This window comes from Plectropomus leopardus, chromosome 11, assembly GCF_026936395.1.
Source record: "Plectropomus leopardus strain MGB_pleo_1.0 chromosome 11, ASM2693639v1, whole genome shotgun sequence".
Classification (NCBI taxonomy): Eukaryota; Metazoa; Chordata; class Actinopteri; order Perciformes; family Serranidae; genus Plectropomus; species Plectropomus leopardus.
The window spans coordinates 20,509,014-20,524,256 of record NC_142186.1 but is presented as its reverse complement, the minus strand read 5'-3'; the positions used below and the strand labels follow the sequence as shown (position 1 = coordinate 20,524,256).

General features: G+C 42.0%; 1 protein-coding gene across 2 annotated transcripts in view; it reads right to left on the bottom strand.

Annotated features, from left to right (window-relative positions):
- The window catches only part of LOC121945100 (mannosyl-oligosaccharide 1,2-alpha-mannosidase IA), a 243,061-nt gene extending 228,114 nt beyond the window's left edge, over positions 1-14,947 (bottom strand). Inside the window, exon 1 of one of the 2 annotated variants that reach the window (XM_088084268.1) lies at positions 13,312-14,947. In XM_088084268.1, the coding sequence (XP_087940394.1) occupies positions 13,312-13,863 (552 nt within the window). In that variant the 5' untranslated portion in view covers positions 13,864-14,947. The remainder of the gene's footprint in view (positions 1-13,311) is intronic. The other variant, XM_042489125.2, reaches the window with a different exon arrangement.
- Between the last annotated feature and the right edge of the window lie 296 nt (positions 14,948-15,243).

Genomic DNA, 15,243 nt, shown 5'->3' with positions numbered 1-15,243 from the left:
TGTGTGTGTGTGTGTGTGTGAGAGAGAGAGAGAGAGAGAGAGAAATAAAACGAGGTCTGACATGAAAGTAAAATAGAAAACAGATTATTTTAAGGCATTATCAAAAAATGCTTCTTTTTTGGAGGATATTAAAGCTTTTGAAAGATTACATCGTCTAAAACAGACCCTTCTTTCAAAAAGCACAATCTTTCAAGATTTAAATGACAGAGTTTTTTCATGTGAAGGGTTTTAGCAGTATTTTTAAGCAAATGGTTCTTGTCAATAGCATTCCACAGAAGCTCTTAAATGTGCACAATATGACAGCTGATTTTCTGAATGTGGAGATTTTTCAGTGCAATTTCACAGAGAACTGACAGTTGGTCAAAATAAGTATCCACAACATTTTTGAAGAGTTTATTTATTATAAAAAGGCACCGCATGTACCCATCTCCTCCATATCCAGCTGTCTCTGTCCAGTGTAATATCAGTGCTCAAGAAATATACTCAAGAGCCTGTCACCTACACTTCTCATCCAATTAATGATCAGCAAACTGGTTGTTCTCTCACACAGCAAACAGTCATTAGTAGACTATCAAGTCAGTTTATTATTTGTTATTTCTCTGTCTTATCACTGACGGTGGATGGTTGAAAATTGCAATTATCTCACTGGCCCATCATCCAACCTTGAGGGAACTAGAGAAATCTATATGGCTCCCTAATGAGCACTGAGCACCGCGGCCGCCATTTGATTAGGGACTTAATTGTGATAATAATGAACAAATACACCCAGCTCTGGCTAAAATGGTCTTGTAAGCATTCAGCTAATTAATGGCTATTTGCCCACTGATGCTGATGAAGGAGAAAATCACAAGGGAGACATGTTTTCACTCCAGCACTGTTTTGACCACGAAAACGGTCTGCTAAGCTTTCCATACGAAGCTATTGTCCTCACTCTAAAAAGGAAAACCGATCCTGGCCAACAAAGACCGCTACATAAAAGATGATGCTGTCTTCAGGGGATACGCCTAAATTGTAGGTCAAAAGCTTGACAGAATTATTCAGCCATCTTGAAAGTAGGCTGAAGCCATGTCACAACACGATAACAACAATGGAGACAGGCCAATCTGCGACGACAGCGGCCGGGCAGCTCGCGCTGGCTCTCTGGTGATGTAGAGGAGGGGATAGTTGGCAGAGCAGTGGCGGTAAACATGCCCAGGGCTGCACGTTGTCAAGACGCAGGGAGAAAGAATGAGAGAGAGGACAAAAGAGGAAGAGAAGAAGGAGTAACAGGGACAGAGTCAGTGACAGTTCTAAAAAATCACAACCAACAAAAGGCGAGTGAGGAGAGGAGGAAGACATGTGGGGACAAGCCAGGTCCCCCGGCCCACTCTAATGTCCTGCCATTACCCTGTGAATACAGCCACGCATGTTTTCTGACCAATTAGGCAGGCATAAAGGCAGCGGGCTGAAACTCAGCTGGGGGCTTGCATAGTCTGCTGGTTACATCTAGGCCACATCTCTCTCCCCTCGTTCCTATTTGTTGAATCTGCCTGAGCAGCGAGGCCAGAGAGAGAAGGTGGGGAGGTTTCTGTATCTGTAGCAAACACATGCACACACACACACACACCGCACACACACACACAAAAACTAAAAACATAGAGAGGCTGAAGCTTGCTGAATCACAAGTGGGCTGACAGCACGTGTGCTGTGTGGCGAGACTGTTGTGGGATGCTGGAGGACCACATACACTGAAAAAATAGGGGTCGACAGATTGTCGGCCTGGCCGATTATTGGGGTCGATATTTGGCATTTTGCCATTTATCTGTTTTGGCATTTTATTTTAATTAATCAAAAAGTGCAAAAAAAAGTGTCTGTATGAAAGGAACTTTTACTTTGTAAAACCTCAGAGAGATATTTTTATTCATTCATTTTTTTAAATTTAATTTTCACTTTACTTTATAAAAAAAAAGTTGCAGGAAACTTGCTGTATATGATGAACATTTCAGTTTTTATTAAACATTTGCTAAAGGCATTTAAACAAAGTTTGGGGTTGGAGTTAGTTATATTTGATTTTAATTTTTGCTGTAAATGCCAGTCTCATCAAGTACTAATAATCGGTATCGATCACCTATATATATATATATATATATATATATATATATATATATATATATATATATATATATATATATATATATATATATATATATATATCGGTCCATATTAAATAAATTAAGTTTCCCATATCAAATAAGTTAAAGTGTCACTGTAATTTTTTTCCAGTCCACATACATTGACAGAGACACAAGCCCTTTTCAAGGCAGGACCTCGCTATTCTGTCCAAAAGGTACGATCGCAGAATGAGGGGACAGCATGGTCTCGCCTTTTACCCAGCAAGGCAAGTAGTAACAGCGCCAAAACTGTGTTTATGTACATGGACAACCAGCAGAACGATATTATGGGCGGGACGGGTAAGACGGTAAGACAGTGTGTTGTGTGTGCAACTCACTGCGGGAGATTTAATAAGCAGCAGGTAGCATTTAGCAGCTAACTTAATAAAGAGGAACAGCGACTGTAATGTATGCAATTTGGGAAAGAAATGAGGTCCAGGAGCTCCTTACCCTCAAAGCACAGAACCAGATCAGCTGCCATTTAACAGGGTCAGTAAATGACTATTGCCACGTTATACCATTGTTATTGTCTATAAAGCGCTGCCAACGCACATTATATGTCACTATAGAGGCAGCCACTGTTGAGTTAAACAGCCTCTTTGCTTCTGCGATGCCGGCATGCTGTCTAAACTCACACACTGGAGCAACATGTTTGAGTCTGTGTGAAGATGTAAAAGTGGCACAAAGAAGGGACTTTGTGGCTACCTCTGTAAAAAGGGCTCCAGTCGGTTGCAAACGCTGATTCTCGCCCTCTTTATTTCGTGTTATCATAGAGCTAATAATGTCAGCGACAGAGGTGAAAGAGTGTAAATAATTGTGTTAAAACATGGTTATTAATCCTTTGATCATTTATGCCCGTAAGTGAGCAAGCCAGATGAAAATGTGGAGAAATTTATGGTAAATGCACAGACTATGGGAGATTTTGGCTTATCAAAAAGTCATTTGCCAAGAGGGGAACACCGTGAAACCTGAGAGCATCAAGTCAGAAATGAGTGTTTTTTCTTCCAGTAATCACAGGCCTGCAGACGCCAGGATTAAGAGGTATACACACAATGACCCCATTATGTCAGGGGTACCGTTAACTCCAGCTAAATGTGCTTCCAAGGAACTTATTGCAACATCACAGCAAAGGTAGGGGGGACTGACGGTGTAAAAGAAGATTTTTGTGAGTCTGGCTGATGAAATCTGAGCAAAGCGGAAATCTAATTTCAAGAAAAACACACCGCCACTGCCAAGAGCGCGGCTCACTTGCAGCTCTGTGCACTCCTCTGTTTCGGGAACGTGGTCAAAATGTGGACAAATTCTGGTCTGGGACGTGACCCTCTGCTTTTACTGGCAACTGACGCAACACCCACAGGCTATAGTAAACACAGACAGGAGGGCCGAGGACAAGTACAGCAAACACATAGACTGGGTCAGGCCTGATTTAAAGAGTCAGTAAATAAGGACGTGCAGGAGCAAACAACGAGAGGGAGTTTCCGGAGGGGAAAAAAAGGATTTTTTTTATTGTGTGACGAGGGAAAACATCTGAAAACTGTTGACTAGGCCACGTCATCGGGAAAAGAAAAGATCTACAAGCTGTGTGCGACTTTTTAACTGCTGGGGCAAATTTACTAAGCTCACATGAACCACAAACATGCACACTATACAGCAAACCAACATTAACGCTACAGTTGTTACATTCTGGATGAATAGTTACTTTCCTCTCAAGAGAGAAGGGGATTTAAGGCATTTTATTGGTTTAAGATGTGACATAATCCTCCACTTCCGCCTGTGACCCACAGCAACACGCACATACGCACAAATGGCAAACCAAAAGCACACACTAATATGCATGTACAAAGTGGCCTATGTGCATCTTGTAACTGGATAACTTGTGCATAGAGTTGTGTATGAATGCAGTGCACAAGACGTATCTGCATACACTCACACCTCTTGAAAAGCGAGCCTCAACAGAGAGTCTTACCCTCGAGCTAGTGCCCCTACCACAAAGGGAATGCGGGGAGAAAACTGCGGTGAATGCAAAAAGGATGTTAGCTAACATCATCCCCCTTTTTACTCACATCCTTCCTTTTCCTCTCTGCATCTCACCCGATCACTTACTTCCTGCAGTCATTGCCTCGGGGGGAAAAGACCTGGTACTGTGTAGCTTAATCAGCTTTTATCACCCACTGGAAAATAAGCTTCTCTGCTGTGCTCTGAGGTTTTTACCTGACGTTTCTCTGTCTTACTCTTATTCCGTGAAACACAAGATTTCCTGGATGCAGCTGCTTTGACCTTTAAGGTCATCTCTCCACCACTGTTTTTATTGTTATGTAACGCCTTAAGGGGACAGGAAATAGGGGGACGCCTATGAAGGAATCAATCAATGTTGTACGTACATTTTCACTTCACCCTCACACTGACATTTCTGCTTGAAACAGCAAGCATCAAATTAGCTTCTTGGGTTTATTTTCTCTCAAAAGCAGGCAAAAATAGGAAATAATCAATGACTCAGGCGAGGCTACATGACATGTGTCAATCATGCTCTATTCTGCTAAACAACACACTGAAGCAGACAGTGTTAGTTGCACTAATAGTCACCATCAGCTGTGATCCTTTGAGAATTTGATGCTTCAGGATGAAAATGAGTATTTTATCTGATCAGCATAAAGAGCATAAGAGGTTCAAATGTGCTTCAATAACGTGTGTGGGTTTTATAAGGCCACAGTCTTTTATACAATATAGCAATTACCGTGGTTAGAAGCACATCTGTGTGTTTCTGGAGTATTTTGTTTTGATAACATAACTGCAGTAACTAATGAGCTGCTGGAAACTGTGAACAACCTTTTTCCCCGTTAACATGATGACATAGTGGGTTAACAGCGGGTATATATATATATATATATATATATATATATATATATATGTATATATATATATATATATATATATATATATATATATATATATATATAAAACAAACAAACAATCTGTAAGACATCAGCGTTCAAGATATTAGCATAGTGGCATCTGAGCTTTAAGTTAATGTCACACTTTTTATTCTCAGAGGTTTTCAAAAAGATTTGCACACTGTGAAGCCAGCAGCTATCAATTTTCGCCTGTAAAGCAAACTAGTGACTGCTATATTAGTTTAAAAACTGGTGGAATATTTTGTTTGTATAAGAGCGGGTTACTCTGTCAACTTTTATCTATAATGGGATAGATTCAGGTCTGCTGTATTCATCAAGGTAATGTTTGTCTTTCTTCAGTCAAACTAAGTTGTAGCTCAAGTTTTCATGCCATTAACCAATATATTCTGACACTTACATTTTGGTAAACATCAATCTTTTTTCTTTTTTTTGATGGCTTCACTGTAATGCGAAGAGTTAAAATCACTTCAGTCAGCAGTTAGTTAGCTGTCATTCTTCTAAAAGGGTAACCCAGCTGTTTAACACATCTGTGATAGCTATTTTTCACCAAAATTAGAGTTTACATACAGGTTTTTTTAAAAGTGGAAAAACCACTTCAAAAACTGCTTCATTCTGTGTATCCAGTGGCACCAACTACGTCCTTCTAGTTTCTCAGGAAGGGGGTGGAATGGTGCTCCAAAGTAAGGGTAAATTTTGGTGATAATGATGTCTTTTGATTCCTTATTTGAGACAGTTTGGTAAGAATTGCTTTTCCTTGTAAATACAGCCTTCATAACTGTTTTGTAATGCAAAATAATAGAACTAATAATAGAATTGAAAATATGTGAATTAAAAATGCAATTAATCACAATTAACTATTGAAATTCTGCAGTTAATCGCAATTTCAAAAATGAATCATTTGACAGCCCAAATAACAAGGCTATATCATGACTGTAGTAAACATCAACAATAAGAGAGAGCAAGACAGTGCAGCTGGCAGCGCTGTATCGATACTGCGGAAAAATACGTTTTGAAACCATTTCAGATATTAAGAGCTAATATGTATCGATAAATTACTAAAGACAAAAGCCAGATGTTAGTGGGTGGAAATGGGTCTTTTGTCCGGTGGGAAATGGGCTAGAAAAAGAAGGAAAAAGAAGGAAAGCTAATCAGGATAATAACTCAGAACTGCTCTTACTGTTGAGCTACAACTCCAGGTGATACACTCACCCCTGCTTCCACTCATTATCATTAGCCACTCATAATGTTAACAACAACAACAAACTTACACTACAATTGCAATTAGCCCAGGACAAAACCCACTGAACACACGCCTCAGAGAACAGATCAAAGAGTCAGTTTCTTCCCGTGTGAAAGCAAAGTCTCGCATCAGTGCATGGCAGCATTGTCATGTTGATAATATCTCTCAGCTGCCATTGACTTGCACAATATATCAATATCCAGCAGGCACAGTGGCTCTGCATAAACAGACCAAAGACAACGATGGGCTCACACCCAAAACAACCAGCCGCTGACATTTGCACAGCATCCGCAGAGAAGAGGAAAAGCACAAATGTTCCAGCTCTGCGGGAGCGCTTGGAGATTGTAAGCCTTTTCTTAAGACTTTGTTCATCTTCCGTTTCTTTCTTCTCACTCAGCAGGCGGCCATTTTCCTGGCTCAGACTGAAGGTTGTTTGGCACACCTGGTTCGTAGCGGGAGACAGCAGGGGAATGAGGGGTGGAGGAAGGTCACAGTGCTCAGAGCTGGCCAGGAGGCGCCGGCTTAACGGCAGCATTTTATTCAGACAGACACCCAGCTCACTGGTCATTACGGCTATAAGGGGATTTCAGGTCCTGCTACAGGCTCACCTATTTCTGCTGCTTTGTTAGCTTTGTGTGTCTGTGTGTGTGTGTGTTCGTGTTATGTGGCAGTTCAGTTTTGTAGTCGGGCCCAATTATTTGATATTTTCTCCAGTTAGAGGCACTCCTTGTACACTGTAAATGGACCCTGTTTTATTTCACTCCTTCGCCTTCCAGTGTGGCACCATGCAACTTTATTTCAGAAAAAATGTGTACTGCAGTCAACGGCGAGACACATACTTTTTTCTGTACCGCTGAAATGTGCCATGAATTACACATACGATGTTTGTCAATTTCAAAGATAATTTTGCAATTTGTGAAAGTCACAGTAATTAGGATAATTCGAAATTAACTAGAACGAATACATAATCTGTGTGGGTGTCTGAAGCTACAATGCCTGTGTGTAACTGGCATTTACTCGCAGAAATTACAATTACAAAAACTTTCTTGTCCACAAATGTGAATATTTGCCTTCAGTTTCACCATAAAACAGATAAAAGACATGCCCCAAGACCATATGAACATTAAACAGCAATACATTTCATGTAAAAAGTATAAAAACAGGCTGGGTGTTGCTTATTCTTTTGCTTCCTGGCTGATAAAGACGACCAGTAGACGCTGAATAAAACACATCAGGTAAGAAAACATTACATTTGTGTGTGGAGCATAGCCAAGACACCTGGCAGGCTAACTGGTGAAGTTTATCACGAGAGACGAGAGATGTAGCTCTCTGAGTGTTTTTGCAAGACAAACTGTGACTTTCTTGACTTGCAAAATTTTCTTTTAAGTTGAGAGACATTATATGTGTGGATCAAAAAATTATGTCGCTCACCATTGACTACTGTAAATATAATTCCTGATATAAGATCAAATGAGGGAAACCTGAGAGGAAGGGCCTTTGCTTCTATATTCTGGCTCTAGAACAATTTTCCCTTAAGCTGTTTGACAAAGTTTGACTTTAATCTACACGCCATGTAGTTGGGTGCGTCTCGAAAGCAAACAGAAATTTAAAAAACTGTCACTTTAATGTATTTTCATTAAATATCTAGATTTAAAACACAGTGGCAATGGAGACGATCATTCTGGAAGAAAACTTGCTCTATGGGCGCTGTTCTTTAGCTGCAGCTAACTGAAAACTAAAACTGAAAAAAGCAAATAAACTGGGAAGTTTTATGTTTTCTTTTTAAACATGCCACCCTCTGAGTAAATTTTGGTGAAATTTCCCCTTAGCTGTTTATGTAGCTAAAACAGAGGTTCTCAACCAGGGGTCCAGGCCCCACAGGGGTCCTTAAGGGAGTTGTGAACCCAGAAAAATGAGAAATAGTTTTTACTATTTATTTAAGGATAGAAGTCAGCCAAATGTGAGTAACAGTCATAAGAGAGACTATTCTGATCACAGGTCCTCAGTAGCTTTTTTCTAAACTGTAGTTTCCAGCTTTAGGATTCTGCTCTTAATTATATCTAAAAACATCTTTTCAGGTGGATATCCCTGAGGCGAAATCTCATCAAATGGGGGTCTATGACCTAATGTGTACCAACTTAGGGGTCTTTAACACAAAAGGTTAAGAACCGCTGAGCTGGGCAATGAATTTAGCAGATGAGATATGTCGATATTGTGGTGTTGTGGAATGAACTTTTCTGTGCTTTTAAAGTCCATTTTTCAAATATCACAGAGGGTTAACATCTTTCCAAAATACTGCTTATTATTCTGGATTACACACACACACACACACACACACACACACACACACACACACACACACACACACACACACATCCAGCTGACCATTAAATAGAATAAAAGAACAGATGTACCTCATTTGGCTGTTTTTAGTCGACACATGGATGCAGGTGGGCTTCAGTACTGGATGGATAAACACAGTGACAACCCCTCCAACTGAAACTGTCAAACTCTACATTCATCCCCAAGCACCTGATCATAAAGATAAGCTATCAAGTGCACGCACACACTCAGTTAACACAAACACACGCGGGGGACAAAGAAGTCCTGAAGACTTGTATTGCTCCACTGGATGAGTCTCTGCTTGGTGAGGCTGCAGTGTGTCTGTCCTCTCACTGCAGCACTCTCAGCTGTCAGTTTTATCTCCTGCCTGCGCTACCTTCTCACCGTGTAAAAGCATCAAATGTTAGAGGCCACATTATACTGTACAATGTATTCCAATTTCCTCCAGCAAAGGCTGTCATTTGACAGCGCCGGCGTATCTCTTAAAAAATTCAGCGTATGCGGGAGAGAGCAAATCTCAAGCTTTACAGAGACCGCCTTTTAATGCACACTTCTCTTTTGATGTATGTGATGTTGTGGACGTCAACAGAGGAGACAGATACGGAGGTTTCCGTCTCCGACCGGCACAGAGCTCCCTTCATCCACTTGGCTCTGTGTTTGTTTGGATGTGCTACTTCTGTGCTCTGCATCTAGTATTTTATTACCACACGCCAACTTCTAACCTTAGCGAAAGTAAAAGGACATGTGCAACAAAATGTGCATGCAGAGAAGGACAACCCCCCTGTTGCTTTAGGCACATGGGTTTTTTTTGTGGCGCGGCCCCTGCTATCCAGTCTCTTCTGCAGGGAGCCAATGAGGCGGCAACACAGGGAGCCATGACATCACAGAATTACAAATAGGAGGCCGTTTGAAAATTACTCATATCTTCAGCCGGCTGAGGACCTTTGGAGGAGAATGAACTATCTACTAGCAGGGAGGTAAACAGCACCTTGGCGACTTTGGCAGTATTTGCTGGTATCCTGAGGGGCCTCGCGAGTGGTGGGCTGCCTTCAAATATTTGCTTTGTGTGATCAGACTGTCATTGTCCCTGGTTTTGCCCTCGCTTGGCAGTGGGCGCACACACACAGAAAGAAGGTAGGGAACCTGCTTTCTAGTTGTTGGCAGTTGAGAAAAACGATGCCCATTCACAGTTTGGGCATTGAGGCACTCAGAGGGCTGGACCGGACCCTTTCTGTTGGCTTTAGGAGGGGGATACTCTCTCTCTGCATTCCCTTACAGTGAAAAAATCACTGCTTTTAGAGACTAAAAACTTCAAATTTGGTTATATTCACTTAATTTTGAGAAGTAGTTGCAAGGACAAGTTCAATCTTTATAAGTGTAAGCAACTTCAGTAAACAAAGTTCACTGTGCTATATATCTGTATTCTACTGGTTGCAAACTCATATTTGTGTATTCTTAAACATGTTTACAAAACAAAACTTGCAGATCTCCTCCCTTTATCATTGGCAAAATCCTGCCACGACCAAGTTAATTCAGACAAACTTGGGTTACTGAAGTTTTCAACGCTTAATAAAAACAAGGTTATTTCATATGACAGTTTTTAAGTTGCAACAACTTCACAAAATCAAGTAAAAATGACTACATTTTAATTAAACTTAACCATTAGATGTGAAGTAAACAGAAATTAAGACTAGTAGCTATGTTAACGTACATTTTTCAAGGCAATCGGTTTCCTGGATATTTTTAAGTAAAAACAATTACAGCGTAAGTGCCAGTTTCATTGTTACAGTTACTCCTTGGTTTTACATCTGTAAACCTGGGCAAAGAACAGCCTCACAATATGTCAGTCTGTGCTGGCAGCATGAATGTGAGCCTCAGGAATAAGAGAAGCCATCTGGAAAGCTGCCAGCAGGCTTGAGACAGTGGAAAGTGAAGCAACAACAAAGGCACACCACAAAAATGCACACCAGGCTAACGGACATGCAATGTAAGCACGCAGGGCCTGTCTGCTCCTCAACGCCTTAATAAAGGTCTTCACTCGAGGAGGCACAATTATAATTCTCCAACAGTGATTGGGAGAGGAGGGCGTGGTGGAAAATAACTTTTTTTTTTCTCAGACAACTACGACCCCGAGGCGAGAACTATGCCGAGCTCAGCTGAACAGCCCGAACGGCGGGCAAAGTCACATTGACATTCACTTGAAAGAGCATCAAAGGAGAATGAGTCAGTGAGCGCTCGGTGCATGAGGGCAAATATCCCTTTCAGTTATCATGTAGCACATCACCTCTAGGTATGGAAGGCATGTGAGCAGCGTGAGAGGGTGACAGCAGGCTGGAAGTGAGAGTGACAACAGGACTTATCCATGTCACATGCCAAGGCTGAAACCCATCTGCACACGCTGGCCAATGGCTTCCCCGCTGCACTCTCCACCCACCCCCTCCTCCCTCCTCCTCACCAGCCTCACTTGCCTTGAGTGGGTACAGATGTGTGATCCACAGACGCTCCCACTCTGGAGCCCTTATTGGACCCACAGGGCTCAACAAAGGCTGGCACACAGCTTGAAGAGCTCCTGGCCAGAGTGTCACTGGACAATGTCACATCATTTGCAGGCGATCGTGCGAGGGTGAGAGGTGCCACAATAAACACAGGACATTTTATCACTGACGTGATGGAACGCACGTTAACAGACCACATGAAACAAATATGGCAGTCTGATAACTAATATGATTACGTGCCTAAACATTAATAATCAGAATCCAACACAATGATCTTATAAGAAGAAAAATATCCTGCAATCCCGTTCACAAAAGTGCAGCTTACACATTTGTTTTGCAGAGTTAAAATTCTCTCATGGACAAACTATTAAAAGTTATTTCTTCAAAACACACTCTTCTTCCTATTCTGCTCACGAAATTAGACTTCTTGTAATCTTAGCTACAAACAACGGAAACGTTCAACTCTCCTTAAGTCGTGACACCGTTCTCAGTCTTCTTGAACAGAAATTCATCCGCAAAAAGCCAAAGACACTGGGTAAATTTAGACAACTGAGATGATTGAGAGGGATTTATTTTGTCTGTTTGACAGGAGCTTGGCAAACAACTGCCCTGCTGCTTCTATAGAGAGATCGTCTGTATTGTCAGACAAATACAGACAAATCAAATCCAACAATGGAAATATAATTACTTCTTTCAACCGTGCATGCCTGTTTTTTTTGGGGTTTTTTTTTAATACGGGTACGGCAGACTATCTGTTGTGTTTGCTTGTTATGTTTTGACAGCACGAACACGCTCCTATTCAAAAGACCCTGCAACTGAAACTTATTTGCTCTATGAAGCCACAGACACACAAAAAACTGCTTATATTGTGGAGAAGGCTGAGTGATGTCACATGACAGACTGAGCTTTTTTGATCAGTGTGATAGATTAGACATTATTCATACTGCACGGGTAACATCTGTCCTGGATTCACCCCCAAATGTACTTCCTGTTTTTCTCTTCAAACTCAATTCTGACTTCCTATAATAAAAATAGATCATCATTTCTACATAACGATTAGGGCTGCTACGCAGTACTGTGAGAAAGGTTTTGGCTACCTTAAGCTTTGTTATTTTACACAGGTTATAATGATCATACATATTTATTTCTCAGTAGTCTCTTTACCAAAATACAACCAGAACACACAGGAAATATGATAGTGGGGTTTAAACAACAGAAGATTTTCACTGCATGATATCTGTCTCAGAAATGATCCCAGTTTCACGCTATCATGAAAATGCAGAATTATTATCCTTACAGGAATGAAAACAGAAGGGTTGGTTTTGGTTGTTTTATCAATATAACTTAGACCTGAAACTACTTTTCTCATGGAGGGATGAAAAAAGTATCCCTTTTTAGAATAACTAATATAAAGGTGAGATGTACACAGTCAACTTTCATATCACAGTATATCTTAAAACCGGTATATCACTGCAACTCTAGTATACAGTATTAAAAACACAAGTATTCAGAATTAACAACTCCAGCAGGCTACAGTTGCAAGTATTTAGTGTGACCTGACTTCCCATTAAACATGTCTTTAACTCTCTTGGGCAGACAATATAGGAACTGCAATACTAATGCCCTGGTGTATTTACTGCATTAAAGACATGTTCGAAGCTCAGTATTGATTGTTTGCATTAACTTTTGTTGTGGTTGCATGGTTCTGTGTTTCACATGAAATACTGACTTGAGTCTGAAGAAGCCATTGTGTTGTTTTGGTGTTTAATGCATTGTACACCTTCTCTGTATTCTTTGAGTAATGACTTCAAAGCAGGGTATTGTTACAAATGCCCCCAGTTTCTCCTACTTGGACAACCTGAACATCTGACTCCTGACTGGTTCTAAAACCGAATGCTGAACAAGACTTTTTTAGATTACCAAAATGGTAAAATTAATTTTCAATAACCGAATACACACTGAAAGAGCATATATATATAGATATAGATATATATATATATATATATATAGATAGATAGATAGATAGATAGATAGATAGATAGATAGATACTCATTACAACCCTGTTTAAAACAACAAATCTGTGGTAGCCCATGACTTTTGCACATCAACTGTGCACCTCCTGAATAAACTTTAAACTGCCACGATGTCCCTGCAGGGTCCCTGTCCTTACCTCTTTGACTTTCTCCCGCCGCTCGTTGGTTTGGGGATCGCTGGGCTTGCCGTTGTCTCTCCCCAGCGGAGGTTTCAGGAGACACTCTTTAAACTTATTGTAACTGAAAGTATCCGAGTTGGCACCGTGGTCAGAGGAGGTCGATTTGGCCGAAGCGGACTCCGTTTTCGACCTTGGCAGAGTCAAGTCCTCCTGCGCTTTTCCCCCGGCGAGCCGCTCCTCGGTGGCCTCATGAGAGACAGGCGGTTTGCGGCTCAGACTTTTCAGCTTGGTGCTCGTCTCTCCTTTGGCTGAGGTCATGCCCCGCGGGTGCTCCTGGTCCTTGGGTCTTTTCAAGTGCTCCCTGGCATCGTTCTCGGAGCCAACAGTGACCGGCTGGGTCTCTGTCTTGGACAGAAAAATGCGTTTTAGTCGGACAGAGTCGGGCAAAAAGAAAAGGGCCCCAAAACACAGTGTTACCAAACCCGAGAGAAAGAGCAGAAAGACGAATTTCTGGGACAGGCGCAGACCCATGCCCGATGCCGACACACCGGGCAACTTTCGGAAAACCATTGAAACTTTTCTTGAGACGTTGCTTTACAGTATTTTTGTCCCGACAGTGTTTGGACCGTCTCCACTCTCTACCGAGCAGCCTCTCTGCTGCTGCTGAGGGGCATGTGTAAAAACCAGATTTTAAAACACACCCCCGTGACACTTACAGAGCAGCACAAACAGTCTGCCAGAGCTTTCTTTATCTCGCTATCGATTGGATCTGCATAAGGTTAGGCCTGCCTACATCAACAATTTACCAATCATTTGGCAACACAACTCGGGAGCTTTTGGAGGTTTTATCTACATAACGCAATCACTGACATCAACAGACTGCAGGATTTCAAAATGTAAAAACAGTGCGGGGCTCCGGGGCTGACACATAAATGACACTGGCGTTTTTTACCGAAGCACTGGGCTGTATTCAAGAATAACAGGATTACTACAGCATACGCCAGACTTGCACATGAATGCACTTTTATGAGAGATAATGAAAGGGCTCGCAGTCTGTCAGGCCTGTGAACAAAGTTGTATCTCGATGCATTATTCCACGCCGTGCAAATCGTCAATAACACGCTGCCCTACGGTGCAAAACCTCAAGCGTGCAGCAACAGCAGAGCATCATTTCCTTGTCTGCGTTCAAACCGACCCGCGTTGCTGCATTATAAGCCCCAGAAATCACGTTTAAGATCGCCGTTTTGTTTGCATCTACAGCTGGTGGACGGAAACGCGTGTATATTCATGTCGCCTATCTGTCAATCGCGCTCCTCCGGTAGCCTCCGTTTTCCACTGGCGTCAACACGCCGGGCGAAACAAATCGGCGGATGACATGAAAGAAGGCGTGTTTTGTCCCATGCGAAGTTATCCTAGCCCCTGATCCAAATCCACGGAAAAAAACAAATCCACCATCCAGTCCGCCGGGTCTCCAACAAAGACACCGCCGCGTCGTCGCTCCGGTACCCGCCGCCGCCGCTCCGTCCGCCCGCCGTGCCTCGCTCGCTCTCTCGCCTGTAGTGCGCACTTGTGTCGTTGTGCCGCGGACGTCCGCTTGCGTAAAAAAGCGAGAGGAGAGGGCTGGAAATGTAACATATAGTGCGGGCAGGGGCGAGGAGGAGGGAGAGAGAGCAGAAACGGTCCGCTGCTGCTCGACAATCCAGTGGGCTGGTCGGATTTCTTGATGGATATTCACAGCGGCTTATCAAAACACAGTTAAGCCTTTCGGACAAAAGCAGAGAGGTCTGAATGGCTCTGTACATTAGAAAACCATCCACACCCCCCCGAGGAAAATGAGCTCGTTTAATCCTTGTAAAGCTTTCAGAAGAGGATAGATATGTCTGCCACAGATGTCTCAACACTCTGCAGGAATTGAATAAGCAACACAATGAGCTAAAATTAAAGAAAGCA